This window comes from Belonocnema kinseyi, chromosome 6, assembly GCF_010883055.1.
Source record: "Belonocnema kinseyi isolate 2016_QV_RU_SX_M_011 chromosome 6, B_treatae_v1, whole genome shotgun sequence".
In the NCBI taxonomy this organism is placed as follows: Eukaryota; Metazoa; Arthropoda; class Insecta; order Hymenoptera; family Cynipidae; genus Belonocnema; species Belonocnema kinseyi.
In genome coordinates this window covers 56068698-56088913 of record NC_046662.1, presented here as the reverse complement: position 1 = coordinate 56088913, position 20216 = coordinate 56068698, and the positions used below count along the sequence as shown (strand labels likewise).

The 20216-nt window shown below is 26.4% G+C and overlaps 2 protein-coding genes across 9 annotated transcripts in view; both read left to right on the top strand.

The window, feature by feature from the left end:
* LOC117174057 (tubulin polyglutamylase TTLL4-like) overlaps positions 1-20216 on the top strand; it is a 754936-nt gene that overhangs the window by 709600 nt on the left and 25120 nt on the right. The window lies entirely within an intron of this gene.
* LOC117174059 (enhancer of split mbeta protein-like) lies at positions 16100-17269 on the top strand. Its single transcript, XM_033362722.1, has one exon. It carries the CDS (start codon positions 16256-16258, stop codon positions 16859-16861), a length of 606 nt encoding a protein of 201 aa, XP_033218613.1. The 5' UTR covers positions 16100-16255; the 3' UTR covers positions 16862-17269.

Here is a 20216-nt window from a genome sequence, read left to right as displayed (position 1 = left end):
GCGTCTATAATCATTTCTACGTCTACCTATTTCCTCATTGCTAAGACCTGCGATGTTCAAAGTTCTCTTGTACGCTTCTCTTTTTGCTTTTTGGGCAGCCTGGATTTCATCATTCCACCACGCATAACCACACATTGTTCCTACAACTGCGGTACCACACACTTCGATCGTGCATCTAACAAGGATATCCCGTAACATTGTCCAGGCGCCCTCTAAATTAATAATTATGAAAAATTTGATATCACATTTTTTGCGAATTTCTAAAAAAAATTTAATCGTTTAGGTTTCATTTTAAAACAGTAATTTTGAATTTGGAAGATTTCAAAATATGTGGAAAAATAATATGAAAATTTTTTTATCATTTGAAATTTTTTAGGTAAACTGAATTTTGCAGGATGTCAAAAGATGGAAAGCAAATTTCTTAAGATTCATGGGAAAATTTCAAATAATCGTTTTATAATTAATTTTAAGAGAAAATTGAAGAAAAAAAATTAAAATTAAAAAAATTATTTCCTTAATTTTTTCAAAAGGGTGTAAAAGATTTTAAACAACAATTTTGCAATTTTGCATCATTTTAGAAAAAAAAAATTAGTACGTTTATGAGATACTCAGAAATTTTGAAACGGTTGAAAAATAATTAAAACTAGTAAAGATTTTTTAAGAATTTTGTGAGGTTTCACGGAACTGAACAAAATTTTTAGGTTCCTAGGAAAAGTTTAAATAATTTTTTATTTTATAAGAGCCATGACTATGTGTACCTTAATTTCAGTGCAAATAATCGGGTTTTTTCGGTAGGAATAGTGGGAGCTGGAAAAGGGGTATATTTTAAGGCAATTTTTTTTAGTTTTTCATTATTTAAAAAAAAATATGAAAAAATCAGCTTTAAGAGGAAATTAAAGAATTTTTTAAACATATCAAACGACATCTTTAAATTTCGAAAAATAGTGAAGTCGTGTAAATTCATGAAATGTTTAGAAGATTTTAAGAGATTCGAATAGAATTTTAAACTTAAACAAATTTTTACAAAATTATATTTGTTTTAAATTTCAAAAATAGACTGTTGAAGCTTTAAAAGAAAAAAAGAAGAAAATGTTTTAAAAGAATATACAAAGTTTTTTATAAATACTGGAAAAATTTAGAAGATTAAAAGTCAAGTTTTTTACATTATGAATAGTTTTTCCAAATTTTATGAAAAACTAGAGTCTGTTAAAAATATTTTAATGAATTTAAGTCGTTATAAATAGATTGGAAATATTTAAAAACTTGGAAAAATTTCCAGAAATTTATTAAATATTTCTTTATTTCTTCGAAACTTCTAAATGTTCTAAACATATTTTAAAAAAACTCGATTTTTTCCTAATATTTTAAGAAACCATATAAGGTGAAATAAAATTTCTTTTAAATCTTCTATATTCTTTTTTAACACATCCGATATATTCGAAAATCTTTTTTAATTTTCTTAAAAATTGTATGAAAATTATAATTATATGAATTTAAAAACAGACTAATAATACTTATTTTCTTATTCTCATTTCTCAGAACTTAATTTCAGCTCGGATTTAAGTGTTTAAAAACTGTTAACAAATAAATAGTAATTTGAAGTGAAATTTTTATATATAATTTCTTAGTGGCAAATTTAAAATTTCCGTTGTTGGATGGAAAATGAGTTTTGTTTATTGAAAATTCAACTACTTGGGAAAAAGTGGAACCATTTTGATAAAATGATTTTTTTTGTTTTAGGTCTTATTTCTTGGGTTGAAAATTGAACTATTTTGTTACAAATTCACATTTCACTATTGAAAATTAAACTGAAATCTTCTTTGGTTAAAAATTAAAAAAAAAATTTTTTAATCCGTCTTTTGGCTTAAAAATTCTTCCCTTTTGGTAAAAATGTCATATTTTTTGGTTCAAAATGCAACTGTTTGTTTGATAATTAATTTTCTTTGGATTAGGATTCACCTATTTGTTTTTGAAGTTCATCACTCTAATTGAAAATTAGATTTTTCTTTGATTGAAAATAAATATTTGTAACTGAAAATTTAATTTTGAATTCAAATTTGTCTTTTTCGATTGAAAACTAAGTTTCTTGCTTGAAATTTTCTCTTGTATGTTAAAAATGCAGCTGCCTGGCTGAAAATGAACTATTTGTTGAAAATTCGTATATTTGGTGGAAAATTCGACTTTTTGGTTGAAAATTGAATTACTTTTATTTTTAAATTAATCTGCTATATCATCAGAGATTTTTGTCGGAAACCAGAAGTTTTGTGGTTCGATTCCCAATGGAGTGAAAATGGAGTAGGATCTTTTTTTTCAAGAAATAATTTTAAATTGAATTACTTTGTCGATAATTAATTTGTTTGTTAATTTATTATTTATTTAAAAATTCATCTCTTGGGTTAAAAGTTTAAATATTTGATGGAAGACTAGTCTTTAACAAATTTTTTTAACTGAAAATTTAATATTCAATTTTTGGCTGAAAATTGAAGTATATTGAAATTTTAACTACTTCGAAATAAGTGGAACCACCTTATTGAAATTTTATTTTATTGGTACTTTCTCATAGTTTTAGTTGAGAAACCATCTGTTTGGTTGATAATTTTACTATCTTGATTACAATTTAATTATTTTTCAAAAATTCAACTCCTTGGTTAAAAATTTAAGCATTTTGTTGAAAGTTTTTCATTTTTGTTCACAATATTATCTATTATATTCTTGGTCGAACAATCGTTTATTCCGTTTGGACATAAAATTCGTCTCTTTTAAAATTTAAATTAAATTTTGTTTGCTTCGAGAATCAAAAGTCGTCAAAAAATTAAACTATTCAATCTTTTCATTTGAAAATTCATCTTTACAGTTTAAAGATTAAACAATGTGGTTCAAAAGTTAACAATTTTGTTGAGAATGACACCATTTTGTTAAAAAGTGATCTTTTTTGTTCGAAAAATCTTTTTTTAATAGTAGAAAAATCATCTTTTTGTCTGAAATAAATAATTGTTCCATTTTTACATTTTAGCTTGAAATTGTTTTATTTCATCTATAAAAGTTTCAACGTTAAAAATATAATTGTTTCCAGATACTCAGGAAAAATTTAGCGAATTTTAAAAATGAAGCTCTGGTACCTTAATCTTCTCATCTTTAAATAACCAGTAATCTAAAAACAAACGTTAAAAAAAATATTAAATTTCGTTAAACTAAATGCTATTTTATTCGGTTTTTTTTATATTTTTGGAAAAAATATGGAATTATACAATATATATTCTGTAATTCAATAATTTAACATTGTACTCCTTCCAGATGTACATAGAAACATCTGGAAGGAGTAGAATTTAATAGATTTTAGGAAGCTGAACAATTTTAATATGAACTGCTATTCCTATTTGGCTTAGTTTTCGAGAAAAAATTAGATTTTGTTTTGGTAAAAAATATATGTCTTCAATTTTAGAGATAAATACCAATTTTCCTTTTCTTTGCAAATCAGGAGCCTTAATATTTTCATCTTTAAATAATCAGTCATCTAAGCACGAAGTTTTAAAAAAATAAAATGTTAAATTTATTTTTGATGTTCGGTTCTTGACCAGGGGAATGTATTAATAATTTTTATGTTAATTTTTTTGTCTACATGGTTCATAATAAATATTTTTAAAATATTGATAACAGACTATGTAGACAAAAAAATTAATATGAAAATTATAAAAATTATTGAATTACACAATATGTATTATGTAATTCAATTATTTAAAATTTGACTCCTTCCAAGCGTTAATGTAAATATCTGGAAGGAGTGCAATTTAATATATTTCAGGAAGCTGAACAATTTCGAGCTATGAATTGCTATTTATATTTTGCGTAGTTTTCGAGAAAAATTAGGCTTTGAAACGGTACACATTATATTTGTTTAATTTTATAGAAAAAACTCCATTTTTCTTTTTTTCGAACCTCAAGAATTAAAAACAAACGTTTCTGAAAATAAATTGTTGAAGTTCGCTGAAGTAAATGCTATTGCAGTAGATCTTTAATGATTTTTTCTATATTTTTGGGCAAATTGATTGAATAAAACAAAATTAACATCTAGAAAGGATACAATTTAATAGGTTTCAGTAAGTTGACTAATTTCGAATCAGGAACTGCTATTCATACTTTCTATCGTTTTCGAGAAAAATAAGATTTTGAATCTGGAAAAATGATATTTCTTCAATTTTAGAAATAAAAACCAATTTTTCTTTATTTTGAATCTCAGGAAGCTTAATAATCTTATTGAACATGTGCTTTAAATTGTCAGTAAACTAAAAACAATCGTTTTTGAAAATAAAATTGTAAAGTTCGTTAAAATAAATGCTATTTTAGTCGGTTTCTATCAATTTTTCCATATTTTTTGGAAAAAATTATTGTATTGTACAATCTTTATTGAGTATTTCAATTATTTTAAAGGGAAATCCTTCCAGATGTTTATATAAACATCTGGAATGAGCACAATTCAATAGATTTTAGGAAGCTGAACAACTTTAGTATAAACTGGTATTCATATTTTGCGTAGTTTTGGAGAAAAATGAGATTTTGAATTAATGCAAATTGTATTCCTTCAATTTTATAAATAAGACCTATTTTTTTTTTTTTTTTTGAAGCTGAAGAAAAACAACCATACTTTTCTAAAAATAAATGGATGAATTTCGCTATACTACATGATATTTTAGTCGATTTTTATTAATTTTTTTCTATATTTTCGAAAAAATGTATTGAAATAAACAATATAAACATCTGGAAAGAGTACAATTTAGTATATTTCAGGAAGCTTAACAATTTTGAACTATGAACTGCTATACTTTTCTTGCCTCTGTTTCAAGAAAAATCAGATTTTAATTCTTAAAAGTGAAAAACCCCTTTTTCTTAAAAACGCTTTCTACGATTTTTTTTGGCTCAAAAATAACCGAGAGCTTCCCCGAAACATTTACAAAAGAGAAGCTGGATGTGCAAGTACTTTTAGGTTGATGTCAATTGAGGCTAGCCGTGAATATAAATCACGACATTTTTTAAGGACCCTAAATGAAATACGCGGTGCGTTAATTTTATTGAGTCTTATGTGAAAGTCGTTAAGGGCAGAGAGTCTTCTTTTGTTTTTTTAATAAACGCTTACGAGCCAGAGGATCGTAAGTTAATTGGAAGATTTTTACCTGATGTTGTTCAACAAATAAATTATCGTCACCAATATCAATTTCGAAACTAGAATGATCGTAAAAAATCCCATAAAAGATACAAAAATTCGTGTTTAGTAAAATTTTACTATATTCTCTGTTGTAAATCTCTTTCACAGACTTCCGAAAAGTCGGATAAAAGTAAAAAAATCATCTTTTTTTTAGAACAGGTGCTCTTATTATTGAATAAATTTGTATTTATCTGTTTTTATTATTATTATTACAAAAATTAATCAATTTTCATGAACTTGGTTTTGTGAAAAAATCATCTTTTTTTAGAACAGGTGCTATTATTAATGAACAGATTTGTCTTTATTTGTTTTTATCAATATTCTTATGAAAAAATTTTATAATTTTGAATAAACTTGATGTGGTGACTTTTTTTTATGTTAAATTTGATGTAAATTCAGGATTTAAAAGAATTTTGCTATAACAAAATATGACAAATTTATTTTCATCTCCTGAAAAAGATTAGAATGTATAATGAATTCAATGTTGTAAAATACACTTCGGTTACTTTTAATTAGTTTGTTCTTGAAAATTGCGGCAATAAAAATCATTTTGCCACTTTTCGCGGTCAATGTTATTAACAGTAACTTAAATTTTATATTTCCACATGCTTTAAGTCTTTACTCAGGCTACATTCTTAAATTTTAAAAATTGGGAATATTTGTATATTCAGAACTAGAATATGGCTAGAAAACATAATTATTATATGCAATATAATGCATTTAAAAAAATAATAAACATTTTTTGTAGTTTTTTATTTTAAGGAAAAAATCATTTTTGATTTAAAAACAATTTGCGACGAAACTTTTTTTATGTTCATATATTTTTAGGGTTATCAAAATATAACTTTCCTAAGATTCTTAACAAAATTAAAAAGATTTTTTAAGATTTCAGTTAGCTGAATTAAAAATTTCAACCAAAAAGTTAAATTTCAGCCAAATACTTGATTTGTTGATAAAAAAAACTCATAAAAATTTTTCGCTTGAATTGAAGAAACCGTTACTATAAGTAACATATATTTTTTTATTTGCCCGAAAATATCTTCAATATCAGCTATGAATCTAAAATAAAAAGTTCGAGCAACTATTTATTTTCAAAAAAGTGTATAGAAAGTTCCTAAGAAAGTTTTTTGATTTCACAGGATTTTACAGAATTTTAAGGAAGCTTCGAGTCTGTTCTTGCAGATATTTTATAAATTTTCTGTCATTTTTTAAAGTTTTCAAACATTTTCAATTTCTCCAAAACTGCTAATTGCGTAAAAATTGTATTTCAAAATCTTAAAAAATCTGCATTCCGTTTAGAATTTATACAAATATTTTCAGGTTTTAATTATTTTAGAAACTTTTTTAAAACTTCTAAATATCTTTGAAAATGATTCGAAAATTTCCTACAAGTTTTGAAAAATCTTTAAAAATTAAAGTGATTGCTTATAAATATTCCAGATTGAATTTTTTTAGCAGGGAAAAAATTAATTACATATTACGAAATCTAATTTACAAAATGGTTGTTGTTGCAAAATATTGGCAATTTTTATTAATAGATAAAGAATAGGGCGGAGTAAAAATGCTAAAATTAATAAAATCATTTGAATTGGGGGAAAAAAATTTTAAGTTGACGTCCGAAAACAGGAAAGATTTTGGGTTATTTTAACAATTATTTTCAAACATTAAAATAATTTAAAAAGATTTCGCTCCTAAATATTAATACAAACAAACGCTTGTATGAATTTTATTTCAACGGTTTTTTTATAAATAAATTTAATTCCTAATTGTAATTTAGTTAAATTTCTAGTTATTCAAAATGATTTTTTTTACTATTTCAAGTAATATTAATTTAATGTGCAGAATTACTGAAAATAAAACCAAAAATCCAACGACCAAAATTTGGATAACCTCTATAAAATGTTGCTATTGAAATTTGAAAAAAGATAACAAATTTGCCTAAAAAAGAAAAGAAAAAATAATTTTTTTAGACAAAAATAAAAAAGAGATTTAGATTCTAAGGTGTTAGAAGGAGAGCATCGTGGTTTCGTTGCTGTTCCTGTCTACTTGAATATTTGTTTATTATTTTATTTTTAGTTTTTGCTCGAAAAAAACTGTATACATATTTCGAGTTAATCATTATAAATAATGCAAAATATTTGAATGGCTTCATAAAATGTCTGCATTGCAATTTAAAAAAGGATACAAATTTTTCTAAAAAACAAAAGAGAAAATGTTTTTTTTTCTTGACAAAAATGAAAAAGAGGAAAGAAAAATTAGAATGCAACCAACCAAATCGTTTTGGCATGAAAACAGCATCCTTATCAAGGCAAGAAAAATTTGAGCAGGAAGGAACAGGAACCTCAAAAGGGTGCTGTATAAGTGCCGAACCGTTGGTGATTATTTTTTACAAATGTTTTTCATTATTGTTATTTGATAATTATAAAAATGACAAAAGAAATGAAAAAAAGAAGAAAGGGGATTTGGTTGGTTGCCTTCTCAATTTTCTTTCCTCTTTTTTATTTTTTTTCTAACAAAAAAATAATTTTTTCTTTTTTCCCCAAGTATTTTATCTTTTTTCGTATTTCAATAGGAACGTTTTATAATATTTGTCCAAAGTTGTTCGTAGGATTCTTGGTTTTATTTTTAAGAATTCTGCACATTAATTTGATTATTGGACGTTAAATAGGAGTATAAATTTGATTTTAATCTCATTTAAATTTATTTAATTCTTTTTTGGATATGAAGTTATTCAACCAATTTCGAAAGATTTTTAAGACTGTGAGTTACTTTAAAAGATTGCAAAGAATTTCAAGACTTTAAAAAAAAATTTTTTGGGCATTTTTAAATAGTTTGTTTTTACTATTGCGAAACAAAAATCCAGGGACGTAAACACTTTTACAAGAGCAAATATCATTGATTATGAGAACAATTGAAAAGATGTAAAAATGGTTTATTTAATCAATTTTTTATTCCATCTTACTTTTTTATATCGCCGTGAATGGATTTTCAACGACCTCAAAGTACCCAGTTAAAAAAAAACATATTCTTTAATGACAGAAATAATTTAAAAATTATTTATTATAATTTAAAAACTATATATTTTCATAAAAAAAGATTGTTTCTTCTTTTCTAAACTTAAAAATAAAATTAAAACTGAATTTTTAAATATATTAACGCAAAGGAACTCGAATTTTGTAATAGAATTGCACAAAGAGCTTTAAGGCTTAGTATGTTTCCAGATATCAGTAAAAAACATAAAATCAAAAAAGTCAATTTGTGTAGAAAAATAGCACAAAAAGACTTCAAACAAACGAAAAAAAACAGACCTTATTTTTTCCGTCTTTTTTTATACTACAGGGAACCATAAAGTTCGGTTGTTGGCCAACTATACTAAAAATAAATGCTTAATCTGGCCCCTATTTCCCCCCTTTTTCAGCTCTTTTTTGGCTTTGATCCCTGTTATTTAAAAAGTAATTTCTTGTACTTTAAATTATTATTCTGGCAAAAAAAGATTTCACTCTCGAATTAAATTCTTTTCGACTTCGGATCAGAATTGTATATTACACAATCTTTCAAGTTTCATTCTTTCAATGATCAGAATACATTGTGCCTATCCACCGTGAAAGCACGTACATCCGCGCAAAAATCGAAGTTCGATTATACCTCAATTGAAGTTGAATACGCTTGCTCGGCGAGTCAGTGTTGAGAACTTATTTTCTTTCTCTGTAGTAGTGAGCAGAAGTAGTTTGGATGATCGAAATATCGTAAATATGACCTCCTATCACGGCGTGATCTCACCAGGAGTTCATGTTCCTGTCATCCGTGTCATTAAGTCGCGTGCGCGGGAACTGCAGCTTTCATTTCAGCGAGTGTCGTCGCCTTGTAGTATCTTTACGAGCAAGAAGTTAGAATTAACTTACGCGGTTCTAAGGTATCTAGTTGAAGAAAATGAAAGAGAAAAAAAAGAAAAGGAAAAAGAACAAAAAATAGGAAAAGTAAATAATTAATAACAAGTAGAAGAAATAAAAGCGGAAAAGGAAGTAAGAAATAGAAGGTATTCCGGTAGTTTGGTGTAATCCGGTGACATGGTGTAATCTAGTATTTCAGTACTCTGGTGTAATCCGCAGGGTGGCCGCTGTACCAGAAAATCCGCAAAACTGGGAAATGACCGGAAATTTCATGAGACCGGGAAAAACTGGGGAATGACAGTGAATTAATTTTTTGATCGGGAATTTTACAAATTTTGAAGAAAAAAATCTGTCCAACATAGATTTAACTGTTTTTTAAATAGTTACAGCTTTTCTATTTTTTATTTTTTAAGGTACATTTTAAATTAAAAAATTTAAAAATGGCGTTTTAAAAACCTAAACAATTAAAAATGATAAACGTTTAAAATCGAAGATTTTTTATTTTTAAAAAGCCTTTTTGTTGCTCAACTGTAAATATCAATTAATCAATATTTTTTAATTAAACTGTTTCAGTTGAAAAATCTCATTAATTAAACAAATGTAAACGCCTGATTGAAAATTTACAAACTATTTTCAATTTTTAAATGACTTTAAAATAATGTATTTGTAATCAAAAGCTTTTATTAAATTTTAAATATTATTTCAGTCTAAAATGTTCCCTTTTTAAACCATTCAATGTGAAATTTTTCAATTAAGAAAAAGAGCAATTACTTACTATTTATAAATATGTAACGGTTTATTTAAAGTCAGTAATTATAAATTAAATATTGAAAAACAAACAAAAAAACTGAACTTTGAACGCTGTAATTTCAATTTTTCTATTTGAAACCATTTAATTTGTAAGTCAAATTGTTGAATTCTTAAAGAAATATTCAGAAGTTTTAAACAAATTCGAAATTAATTTTATGTCTTAAATGATTTCAAATAATTTAAACGAAGCGCGGCTTAATTTGAAATGAAACATATATTTTAGCAGATTTGGAACAAAAAATGTGGAAGCTTTTTAAGAATTATGAAAGGCTCCAGAAGAATAAACAGCATTTCCTGAAAATTTGAAAATGATATTTTATTTCGCAAAATTTATCTCGAGAGAATATTTAAAAAGATTTAGAAAGATTTACAAAATTATGAAAAAAGAATGTAGAAGTTTTTAGGGAAATTTTTTCAATTTCGCAGGATTAAAAAAAAGGTTTCGGAAATTATTGAGCATTTGAATACAAAATTTTGAAATTAAAAAACGTTTAAGCTTCAGTTTTAAACGTTTAAACCCCGTTTTTGAAATAATAAATTATGATATCATTCAGTTTTAAACATGTAATTTGAAAATCTTTCGCTTGAGGAATGTTCCATTTTAGATTTATAATTTTTAAGCGTACATTTCAATATAAAAATTTTAAATTGCAGTTTTAAAGACTTAAACAATTAAAAATTAGAAGCGTTTAACATCGAAGATTTTTTATAAAAAAAATTGGAGTTGATCAACTATTAATGTAAATTAATAACTGATTTTTTTTTAGATTGAGTCATACTTTAAAAATGTTAAATTTAATAATAATTGATTGTACAAAACAAGTGGGAATCAGTTTACAATTTTAGATTTTCCAGATTTTAACATGAATAGTAAAACTGTTTCAATTGGAAAGTCTTATTAGTTAAACAAATTTAAACGCCCCGTTGAAACTTTATAAACAGTTTTTAATTTTAAAATAACTGCAAAATAATATGTTTATAATTTAAGGTTTTTATTAAATTTCAAATATAATTTATTGTAAAATATTCCATGTTTAAACGACGAAATTGGAAATTTATCTATTGAGAAAAATAGCAGTTACTTAATATTTAGAAATATCTGACTGTTTATTTGGAATCAGTAATTATAAATTAAATATTCAAAACTAAACAAAAAAACTAAACTTTAAACGTTGCAATTTTAATTGTTTTATTTAAGTAAATTTACTTTCTAAGTCAAATTGTTTAATTTTGATGTATAAATTCGATGAAAAAATTCGAGTAAGTTGAAGAGATATTTAGAAGATTAGAAAGAATTCAAAATTAATTAAAAATTTTAATTTGTCTGCGCGTACCAACAAATTCCAACTAGTCGTATCAAACTTTCGGTGCAAATAGTCCACAGCCTAATTTGAAACCAAATATAAATTTTGGCAGATTTCGAACAAAAAAATTTAAAGCTTTTTAAGAATTTTGACATGTTTCAGAAGTAATGCACGCTTACGAAATCGAAGAAAATCGAGTAAAAAAATTTCTTCTGGCAAGAAGTAGTGTTTTTTAAAATAAAAAATGAAAATTCTTTGTGTAAGAAAATCGTAGTTAAAACAAAAAAATATTTTATTGGACATACTGAGCACTGTGTTTCTTTGATGCAAGTAATCTTTTTGTAGAAAAATCTGAGAGGTTCTGAGAATTTTCAATAATTTTATAAATCACTCTAAAAATTATAGAATATTCCATAAGATTCCATATTTTTCATGAACGCTCTAGAACCTACTTTTCTAAAATTTTGGATAGAAATTTCCTAAATATTCTAGAATATTTCAGAACATTCCAAATTATTCAGAAAAATTGCAGAATATTCTAGAAGATTCCAAAACATTCTATAACATTTTGAAATATTCTAGGAAATTTCAGACCATTATATATAATTTGTAGTTACTTTTAGAAGTTGAATCTAGACTTTAGTCTCTAAACCGAATTTCGAAATAGTATAAAAAAATCTAGAACATTTTATCATTCTAGAACAATTTAGTTAAGAATACAATTTGCGACAAAATGATTGAAACAAGCAATAATTTCATAATGTTCAAACAAAATTGTCTATTTTCAACATGTTTTGTGAAATAACGAGAAATTCGGGTTCCTGTTTTTTATTACAATTTTTTTTTATTATAAAAAATACATTTATTTTTTTCATTTCGTGTAGTGCACTATCCTATATAGAAATTTCATCGTGATGAGACACTTCTAAATATTGTTCAAACATTTTTTTAAAAACTCATCAATTGCCATTTACGCTATTCTTTGCTGAAAATAATTTTAGAAAAATAAAGGGGTTAAGAGTTATTTTTAAAATTTGTCTATAAAACTTGAAACAGGTTTGGAATTGGGATTCTGTAAGAATCCCGAAAAGAAAGGGAGAGAGAGAAAATCATATATAACAGGAAACCGTTAATTAGAGGAAGAATTGAAACTACATTCCATGGGTAATTTTCGATCCAAGTTACTTTCTAGATTCGTATCAGTAAGATTTCATTATCCACTTCTGGCTCTTTAAATTTGAAAAGATAAAAACTACCTTCACAATTATACAGTATTAACATCTAAAATATTATTAAAAAAATTTTAAACCCACTGAGAAATGTATAAAAGAAGGTTCTACTTTTTTCATTAGCTGTAAAAACTATTTTATTGTTTGATTCAAATTTAAAATTGGCTATCTAAAACTGAAGCAAGGAAAGCTAAATGGCGCTAAAATTACTCTTCTGGGCGAAATTGAGTTTTCTTCCCAAATAATAATTTCTCGTTTTCTTACACAGATTTCAGGCAAAAAATTAAGGTTTTAAATTTTGTCCTCAAATTTAGCATTTAAATGTATTCAATCGGAGATATTATTATCAAAATAAAAGAATATAGTAAAACTAATTAGAAATGTTCCGTTTTCTCTTATCAAGTGTTATTTTTATTATGAAATGTATAGAAATTACTATTTCATATGTTTTTAAACAATTATTTATGTACTTCTTTTATTCATTATTCTTTATGGAAAGCTAAACTGGCTAAGTCGATCGCCTTTTCCATGCGGACACTTACACGTACGTGTAGCGCCATCTATGGTTTCACACAATAATTATTCAAGTAATCCACTCAACTACACAAAAAAAAATTACTTGGTTGTAAATTGTTCCTTTAGGAAATTTTCTTGAGTTTTTCATGAAAACTTTGAATTTTCTTTTTTTTTATTCTTTGCCCATAAAAAATTTGTTTTATTGAAATCCGAAAAGTAATTTAAATCTTTTAGTTTTCTTTTTCATTTCTTATGATCTTTTAGTATTTTCATATTTAAAATGTGGTAAAGAATGTTAAAGTACACTTTTTTCTGATATTCAACATAAAAATTAGAAAAATGATTTAAAAAGTTTTGAAAATGATTAAAAAAAAAACAAGGTTTGAAAAATGTCTAGATTTTTCAATATTTCCTAATGATTTCAAAGATTTCAAAAGCTCTCAGGAAAAGATTTCTAGGATTTTAAACATTTCTCAACAATTTCAAAGAATGCAAAGCATTTTAATTTTTTTTTTAAAGATTTCAGAATTAATTATCAAAAGCTTATTAGTGATTTGACAATTGTATTTTGAAGTTAGACATCATCAGTTAGGTTTAAGTGACAGTTTGAATAAAATTATCGAATTATAAAACTAAATTTGAATTAGATCTGTTTTTTACTAAAAAAGTCAATAATACAGAAGTGTAGAAATTGTTGGCGAACAAAAAATGCAATGAATCATTACGTTACATGTACAGCAAATGGATATTTCACTATTGGATTTTAAAAAACCTTGATTTATTGACCCGGAAATCCTGGAAAAGACCTTGAACTTTCTTCTTAAGACTTGCTAGGCACCCCCTCCCAACCCTGCCTAAAGAGTCTAAAAAAATGAAGATCCACAAAAGGGACGTCACTGAATCAGTCATGATATTTACCAGTACTACATTTTACTAACCAGATTTGATTTCATTATGCTAAAATTGAGCTAAAAATTACAAAATAAATAAATTTTCAAATAAAATTATGAATCTTCATATCGAGTAGTAGTAATTTAAACCAAACAGATGAAGTTCCAATAAAAATGTTAAATATTTCACTAATATACTTGAATTTTCAACCAAAAAGATGCATTTTTAAACAATTTTTTTAATATACTTGAATTCTTTGAAATTGACTCAATTCTATACAATTGAATTGATTTTTTGAATTTTCTAAAGTTTTTATTTAGTTGATCCTAAATTCTTTTCACCTCACCTTGAATTCTTAGGTATTTCAGCAAATGCTATCAAATATTTTCAATACTTTTACATTGTTATTAATTCATTTGAATTTTTTTTCATTCGCCTTAAATTTGTATGAATTTTATCGAATTCTTCTCTTTTACCTATAATTTCCTCTAAATTCATTCCAAGTTTACGGAAATTAATTTAAAAAATTATTAAAAAATATTTTAATAATATTTATAAATTTCAACAAATTTAAAACAATATGTGAACTGGACTTTATCCAAATTAATAATAATAATAATAATTCTGACCTGGAACAGGAAGTTTTTCGAAAGAATTCTGAGTTGAAGCACGAACTTTCCAAAATTTAACCAATTCTGAGTTGAAACTGGTATATATATTGTAAAAAATATTCTAATCCTTAGTTGAATCGGAAAATTTTCGAAAATTATTAAAATTCCGGATTTGAACAAGGAAGTTTTAATTTTGAAACAATTGTGAGTTCAAACTGGAATTTATCTAGGGGAATAATAATTTTCAATGGAAGATTGAATTTTTCAAACAGAATAATTATTCTGTGCTGAAACGAGGTATTTTCGAAAAAATTTAAGTTATGAATTGTAGCAGGGTATTTCACAAATAAGTTATAATTCTTACAACTAAGTGAAATGGAGAATTTTTGAAAAGATTTAAAATTCTGGATTGGAACATGGAATTTTTCGAAAAGAATGAAAATTCCGGCATTAAACAGGGAATTTTCCATTTTTAACCAATTCTGAGTTGTCATTAAAATTTAAAATTGTTAAAAATAGTATAATTTTGAAAATTTTTAACTTCTTTGATTGATTATTCAATTTATGGCATTGGAAATGATAACGTGGATTTATATTTTTGGAACTGAATCTCAATTTTTGAACTCTACCAGGTTTAAAAGTTTAAAATTTTTAATTTGGCAGTTTAAATGCATTTAATTTAAAATTGTTTATTGGAAAAGTGTTAGCAGCTTCGATTTTAAACGTGTAAATTATCGAGCATTTGAATATAATATTTTTGAATTAAACAACTTTTAAACTTCAATTTTCAAAGTTTAAAACTCAAGAGTTTCACTTTGAGTGCTTTTACTTGCAGTTCATAAAGTTTATATGTTCTACTTGTGAAGTTTAGGGGAAAATATTTGTTCCATCTACTTCTGTATAAAGTTAACTTTCAAGAATTAAATTTTTTGACACAATTTTTTAAATATTTGATCAAATACGTGAAGGCGTATTCAAAATATTTTTTTAAATGATTTAATTTTTTCTTAAAATTTGTTTTATATTCTGCAAAGTGAAAAAATTGTCTTGAACAACTTCCAGATTCTTTCAAGGGTGGCCCTTGATAGAGACTGTGAGGCCTGTACTTCAAATGGAAAAATGTTTGGCTTCAGAGTTCAATTTTTTAAATTTTATTGACCTTGAAAAATGTTTGCGAACCGAGAAAACCCCGGGAATTTTTTTCTTTCACTAAAACTGTCACCCTGAAGAAGTCAGGAAGAAAAGGGTAGAAAGAAAAGTATAAATATGAAGAGAATGAATTAAGAAGGAAGGATCTGAAGGGATGAGGCTGCAGAGAGGAAGACAGACTTTTAACGCGCGGCGTCCTCGTGCTGGTCGCGCTCGTGGCGTGTGCTTGGTCATAGTATATTCCGTATTCTGTATTGCCCCCCGTGTCCCGCGTCTCTGGGGCGACGACGCTATCCGAGGGTGCAGGTGTGACGCTCAAAATTCCCTCACCCCTCGCAACCTGGGCCCAGAAGGCTCGCCTCTGTGGGAACGTTCTGGCGAGTGAACTTCCCACGATACGCTCCGGCTGGGTCCTCGCCCCACCGTTTCCCCCTTCAAAGGGATCCACTTTTGTGGTGGGGAGCGCCTATATATTCCTCAGTAGTCCCCACCGGAGTTCAGAAGCGATTAGCTCACAGATCAGCTCGGCACTCCGAGGCAAGATCTAGCAATATTACAAGTCTTACAAGTCTTCAAATAAAACGTGAAGTCCCAGTGACAAGTGACAAGTGTTTGTTGTTGACATCAGTTTGTTGACATTCAGAAATCGTCAAAAATGGCACCACACACAAGTTACGCTGCCGTTGGTGGAATGGAGTACGAAGAGCCGGTCTCCAGGACATACCAGTACAGAAAAGTGATGAAGCCAATGTTGGAGAGGAAAAGGAGAGCAAGGATCAACCGATGCCTTGATGAGTTGAAGGATCTGATGGTGACTGCACTTCAAGCTGAAGGTGAAAACGTTGCCAAGTTGGAGAAGGCTGACATCCTTGAGTTGACAGTTCGTCATCTTCATACTCTGAGGGCAGCCAGGAGGCTGACACTCACTCCGGAGAGCAGTTATGCTGACAGATTCAGGGAGGGATTCACCCAGTGTGCCCAGGAAGTGTCCACCTTTTTGTCAACTCCAGTGGCAGCCAGTGTTCATCCAGCTGCTGGTGCTCAGTTGATGAGACATCTTGGTGGGTGTCTTCGAAGATTGGAGGGTCCAGTGAGCCAGGCCAATCAAAGTCAAGGTACAACAAAGAAAATTGGCGCAACAAGTGTTCCGGTTGCTGTCAATGTGCCCCAAGTTTACACACCGCCTCAGAGTCCAATGAGTGTGGCAAGTTCTTCTGGTGACTCGGAGTCTTCTTCGGCGGCTGTTTGGCGTCCTTGGTGAACCTGAAAAAGCTTTTGCGACAGGGATGTTGCAATTTGGCTTGAATTAAAAATGGTCCCGGGAGGGACTTGCTGACGCTCCGAGGTGTTGAAGAATCCAGGACGAGGCGCTAATCGACGGTGAAGGGTGAACGAGAATCCATGTCTTCCGTGGTTTTTTGAAATTCTGTTGTTTCTTCGTTTGCAGTGCGTGCTACGAAATAAAGGAGAATCAGAATTCAAAATATTTACAATGTTTCATAATTGATTATGATATCAAGAGTAGGTGATAAAGCTTTAATGTGATATTTGTGATAGGGATTTTGTTGTTGTACCTGAGACGATTTTTTGTTTCATCAGAGTATAATGGTTATTGCAAATTAAGAAGTTTGTTATGTTTAAGTACTGTTTCGTTCTATGTAAACTACTGTTTTTTTCTCGAGATATATTCAATATTCATGATTGGTCTGATTTTTGCATTCGAATAAATATTGACATTTTCATAATAATTTCTGGTTTCTTCACTCATTGAGACTCTTTCCCCTACCTTATTCCCTGCCATTTTTAGTTTTTATCATAAGTTTATTTTACTGGTTATTTTTATATTTTTCTTAGTATTAAGTTTTTGATTTTCATTAGTATTATTTAAGTTTAGATTTATTTAATTTATAAGCGCCATACATTTGTTTAAACCTGGAGGATGGAAGCCAACAATATTTGAAGGAAAGTATAACTTATAAATTATTATTTTCATTAAAAAAAGAAATTTAATAATTTCTGTTTAATTTTTCTACGATTTTTAAACAATTTTTTAACGCTTCTAGAATTCAAACTTACTAATCTTCTCAATCTTTCGAATCGACTTTCTATATTTTGATCGAGCAAAACTTCAATTTACCATGTATTCAATTAATATTTACATTTAAAAATTCTTTTAATTTTAAACCATTATTAAATAAAATAATTATTTCAACTTTTGGAATTTGTTGAATTTCTTTTTTACATTTTTTCTATCGTTTACTCTTATCTTTAACAACAATTGTAAACAAGTAGGTACGATAAATTGTTGTATGTAGTTAAACCTTATTATTGTTTTTTTTTTTTTTTTTTTTATATAGCTTTGAGTGATTAAAAAAGCATTAAGAAAAGGTGTTGATTAACATTATCGTAAATTTGAAACAAGTTTTGTTTATGATCAGTTAGTGCACTAAGATATGTAAACGTCCGATTGATGCTTCATAATCTATTTTTCATTTGTAAATAATTTCAAATTAATAGATTTCATAATTAAACGATTCTATTTAATGTCAAATCATATTCAAAAATTATTTTAGTCTAAAATATCCCATTTCTATTCCGTTCAATTGAATTTTTTTAAAATAAGAAAATAATTTTTTAATGCTTAGCAATGTTTGACAGTTTGTTTAAAATAAGTATTTATAAATCCAATATTTAAATGTAAACAACTTGAAACTGAAGTATTTGGTACAGAAAACCTTGAATCTTCAGAATTTCAGAGAGCTAAATTAAAACTTTAAGCATTACAGTTGTTATTCAATTTAAAATGATTTTTATTATCTAGCGAAATTATTGAATTTATATATATATATAACAATTAAAAATTTTGATTTGTTAAACATTGGAGTAGGTTTAGAAGATATTTAGAAGTTTTGAAAATCTTCAAACGTAATCTAAAATTTGAAAAGATTTTAAAGAATTCTAAACAAAATATAGATTTTTGAAGATTTGGAAATAAAATTGTGAAGCTTTTTAAGGATTTTGAAAAGTTTTCATGTAATAAAAGCTTTTTTCCAGATTCCTGAGAAAATTGATAATTATATTTTATTTTTAAAAATTAATTTTAAAAGAATTTTTAAAAATATTTTAAAACAGAAAGAAAATTTAAAGATTAAATAACTATAAAATGATTAAAAAATATTAAAAACATATTTTTTTTAATGAAGATAAAATTTACATTTTTTAAGGTTTCGAACAAAACATGTAGTAGTTTTTTAAGAATTTGGAAAGGTTTCAAAAGACTAAGAAAATCGAATAAGGAAACTCATTAAGATTTATTTAATTTTAAGAGAATATTTGAAAAGATTTCCAAAATCGTGAAAAAATAATCTGGAAAATTTTTAGGCAAATTTGGCAATTTTGCAGGTTTTATTAAAATCTTTATGAAAAATTTAAATAATTTTAAAAGAGAAGCATTTCAAATAAAATGCTAAATTATGTAAATATTTTTAAAGATTTCTAGATAATAAGAAATTCTCGTCAGCTTCCTGTGAACATTTAAAATGATTTTTTAGTTTTTTAACAAATTTAAGAGCATATTAAAAAATATTTCAAAACAGATTTTGGTTTATTAATAACAACTAAATAATTAATAATTTTCAACTACTAATAATAAAAATAATCTTTTTGGTTAAAAATTGAATCAGTTGGTTTAAACTTGCACTACTTTGTTAAATTTTGATTTTGGTTGTTTTTGAATATTCATATTTTCGTGTTGAAAATTGAACTATTTTGTAGAAAATTTCATCTTTCTTTTAGAGTCGCGGCGTTTCCGAATCTTTCAACTTATTTTTAATTTGTTTAGTTGAGTTAGGTAATAATCAAATAAATTTATAGAAATAATTCTTTAAACAATCTATTCTTATTAGTTTTCCACTTTTCAATGAGTGATGTAATAATTAATTGCGTTCAATAAACATAAATGTTTGAATAAATTATTGTTCATAACTATTTTCTTTTATGGAAATACTAGATAGTTGCGTTTTTTCAGGAAATTTTCAACTTTTTGTCAACTTTTTACTTTGATCAATGTAATAATTAATTCAATTTAACAACCCTAATTGTTTAAACAAATCCTTATTGTTCATAACTACCTTGGCTATAATTAATTCTAGGAAATTATAGTTTTTTCAACAATTTTCACTTGTCTTCATTTTAATTAGAGTGAGGCAAATAAATGATTTAAATTAACAAGCGTAATTGTTGAAACAATTTATTATTATTTTCAATAATATTCTCTTTGATTAATGGAAAAAAGTGCGGCTTTTTCTAACATTTTTGATTTTTTATCAACCGTTCATATAAATTGAGGTGATAATAATGTCAATTTAATAAAAATAAATGTTTGAACAATTTTTTTTCTCGGATATTCAACCTGTTGTCCACTTTTCATTTAGTGATGTAAAAATGAATAAAATTTAACGAAAAATTGTTTAAGCAAATATTATTGTTCATAACAACGGTTTTTTCTAAAATTTTCCCACTTTTTGTCAACTTTTCACTCAGGTAGGTAATAATCAATGCAAGTTAACAAAAAATTTTAAACATTGTGTAATTGTTATTAACTAGCTTCGCTTAGA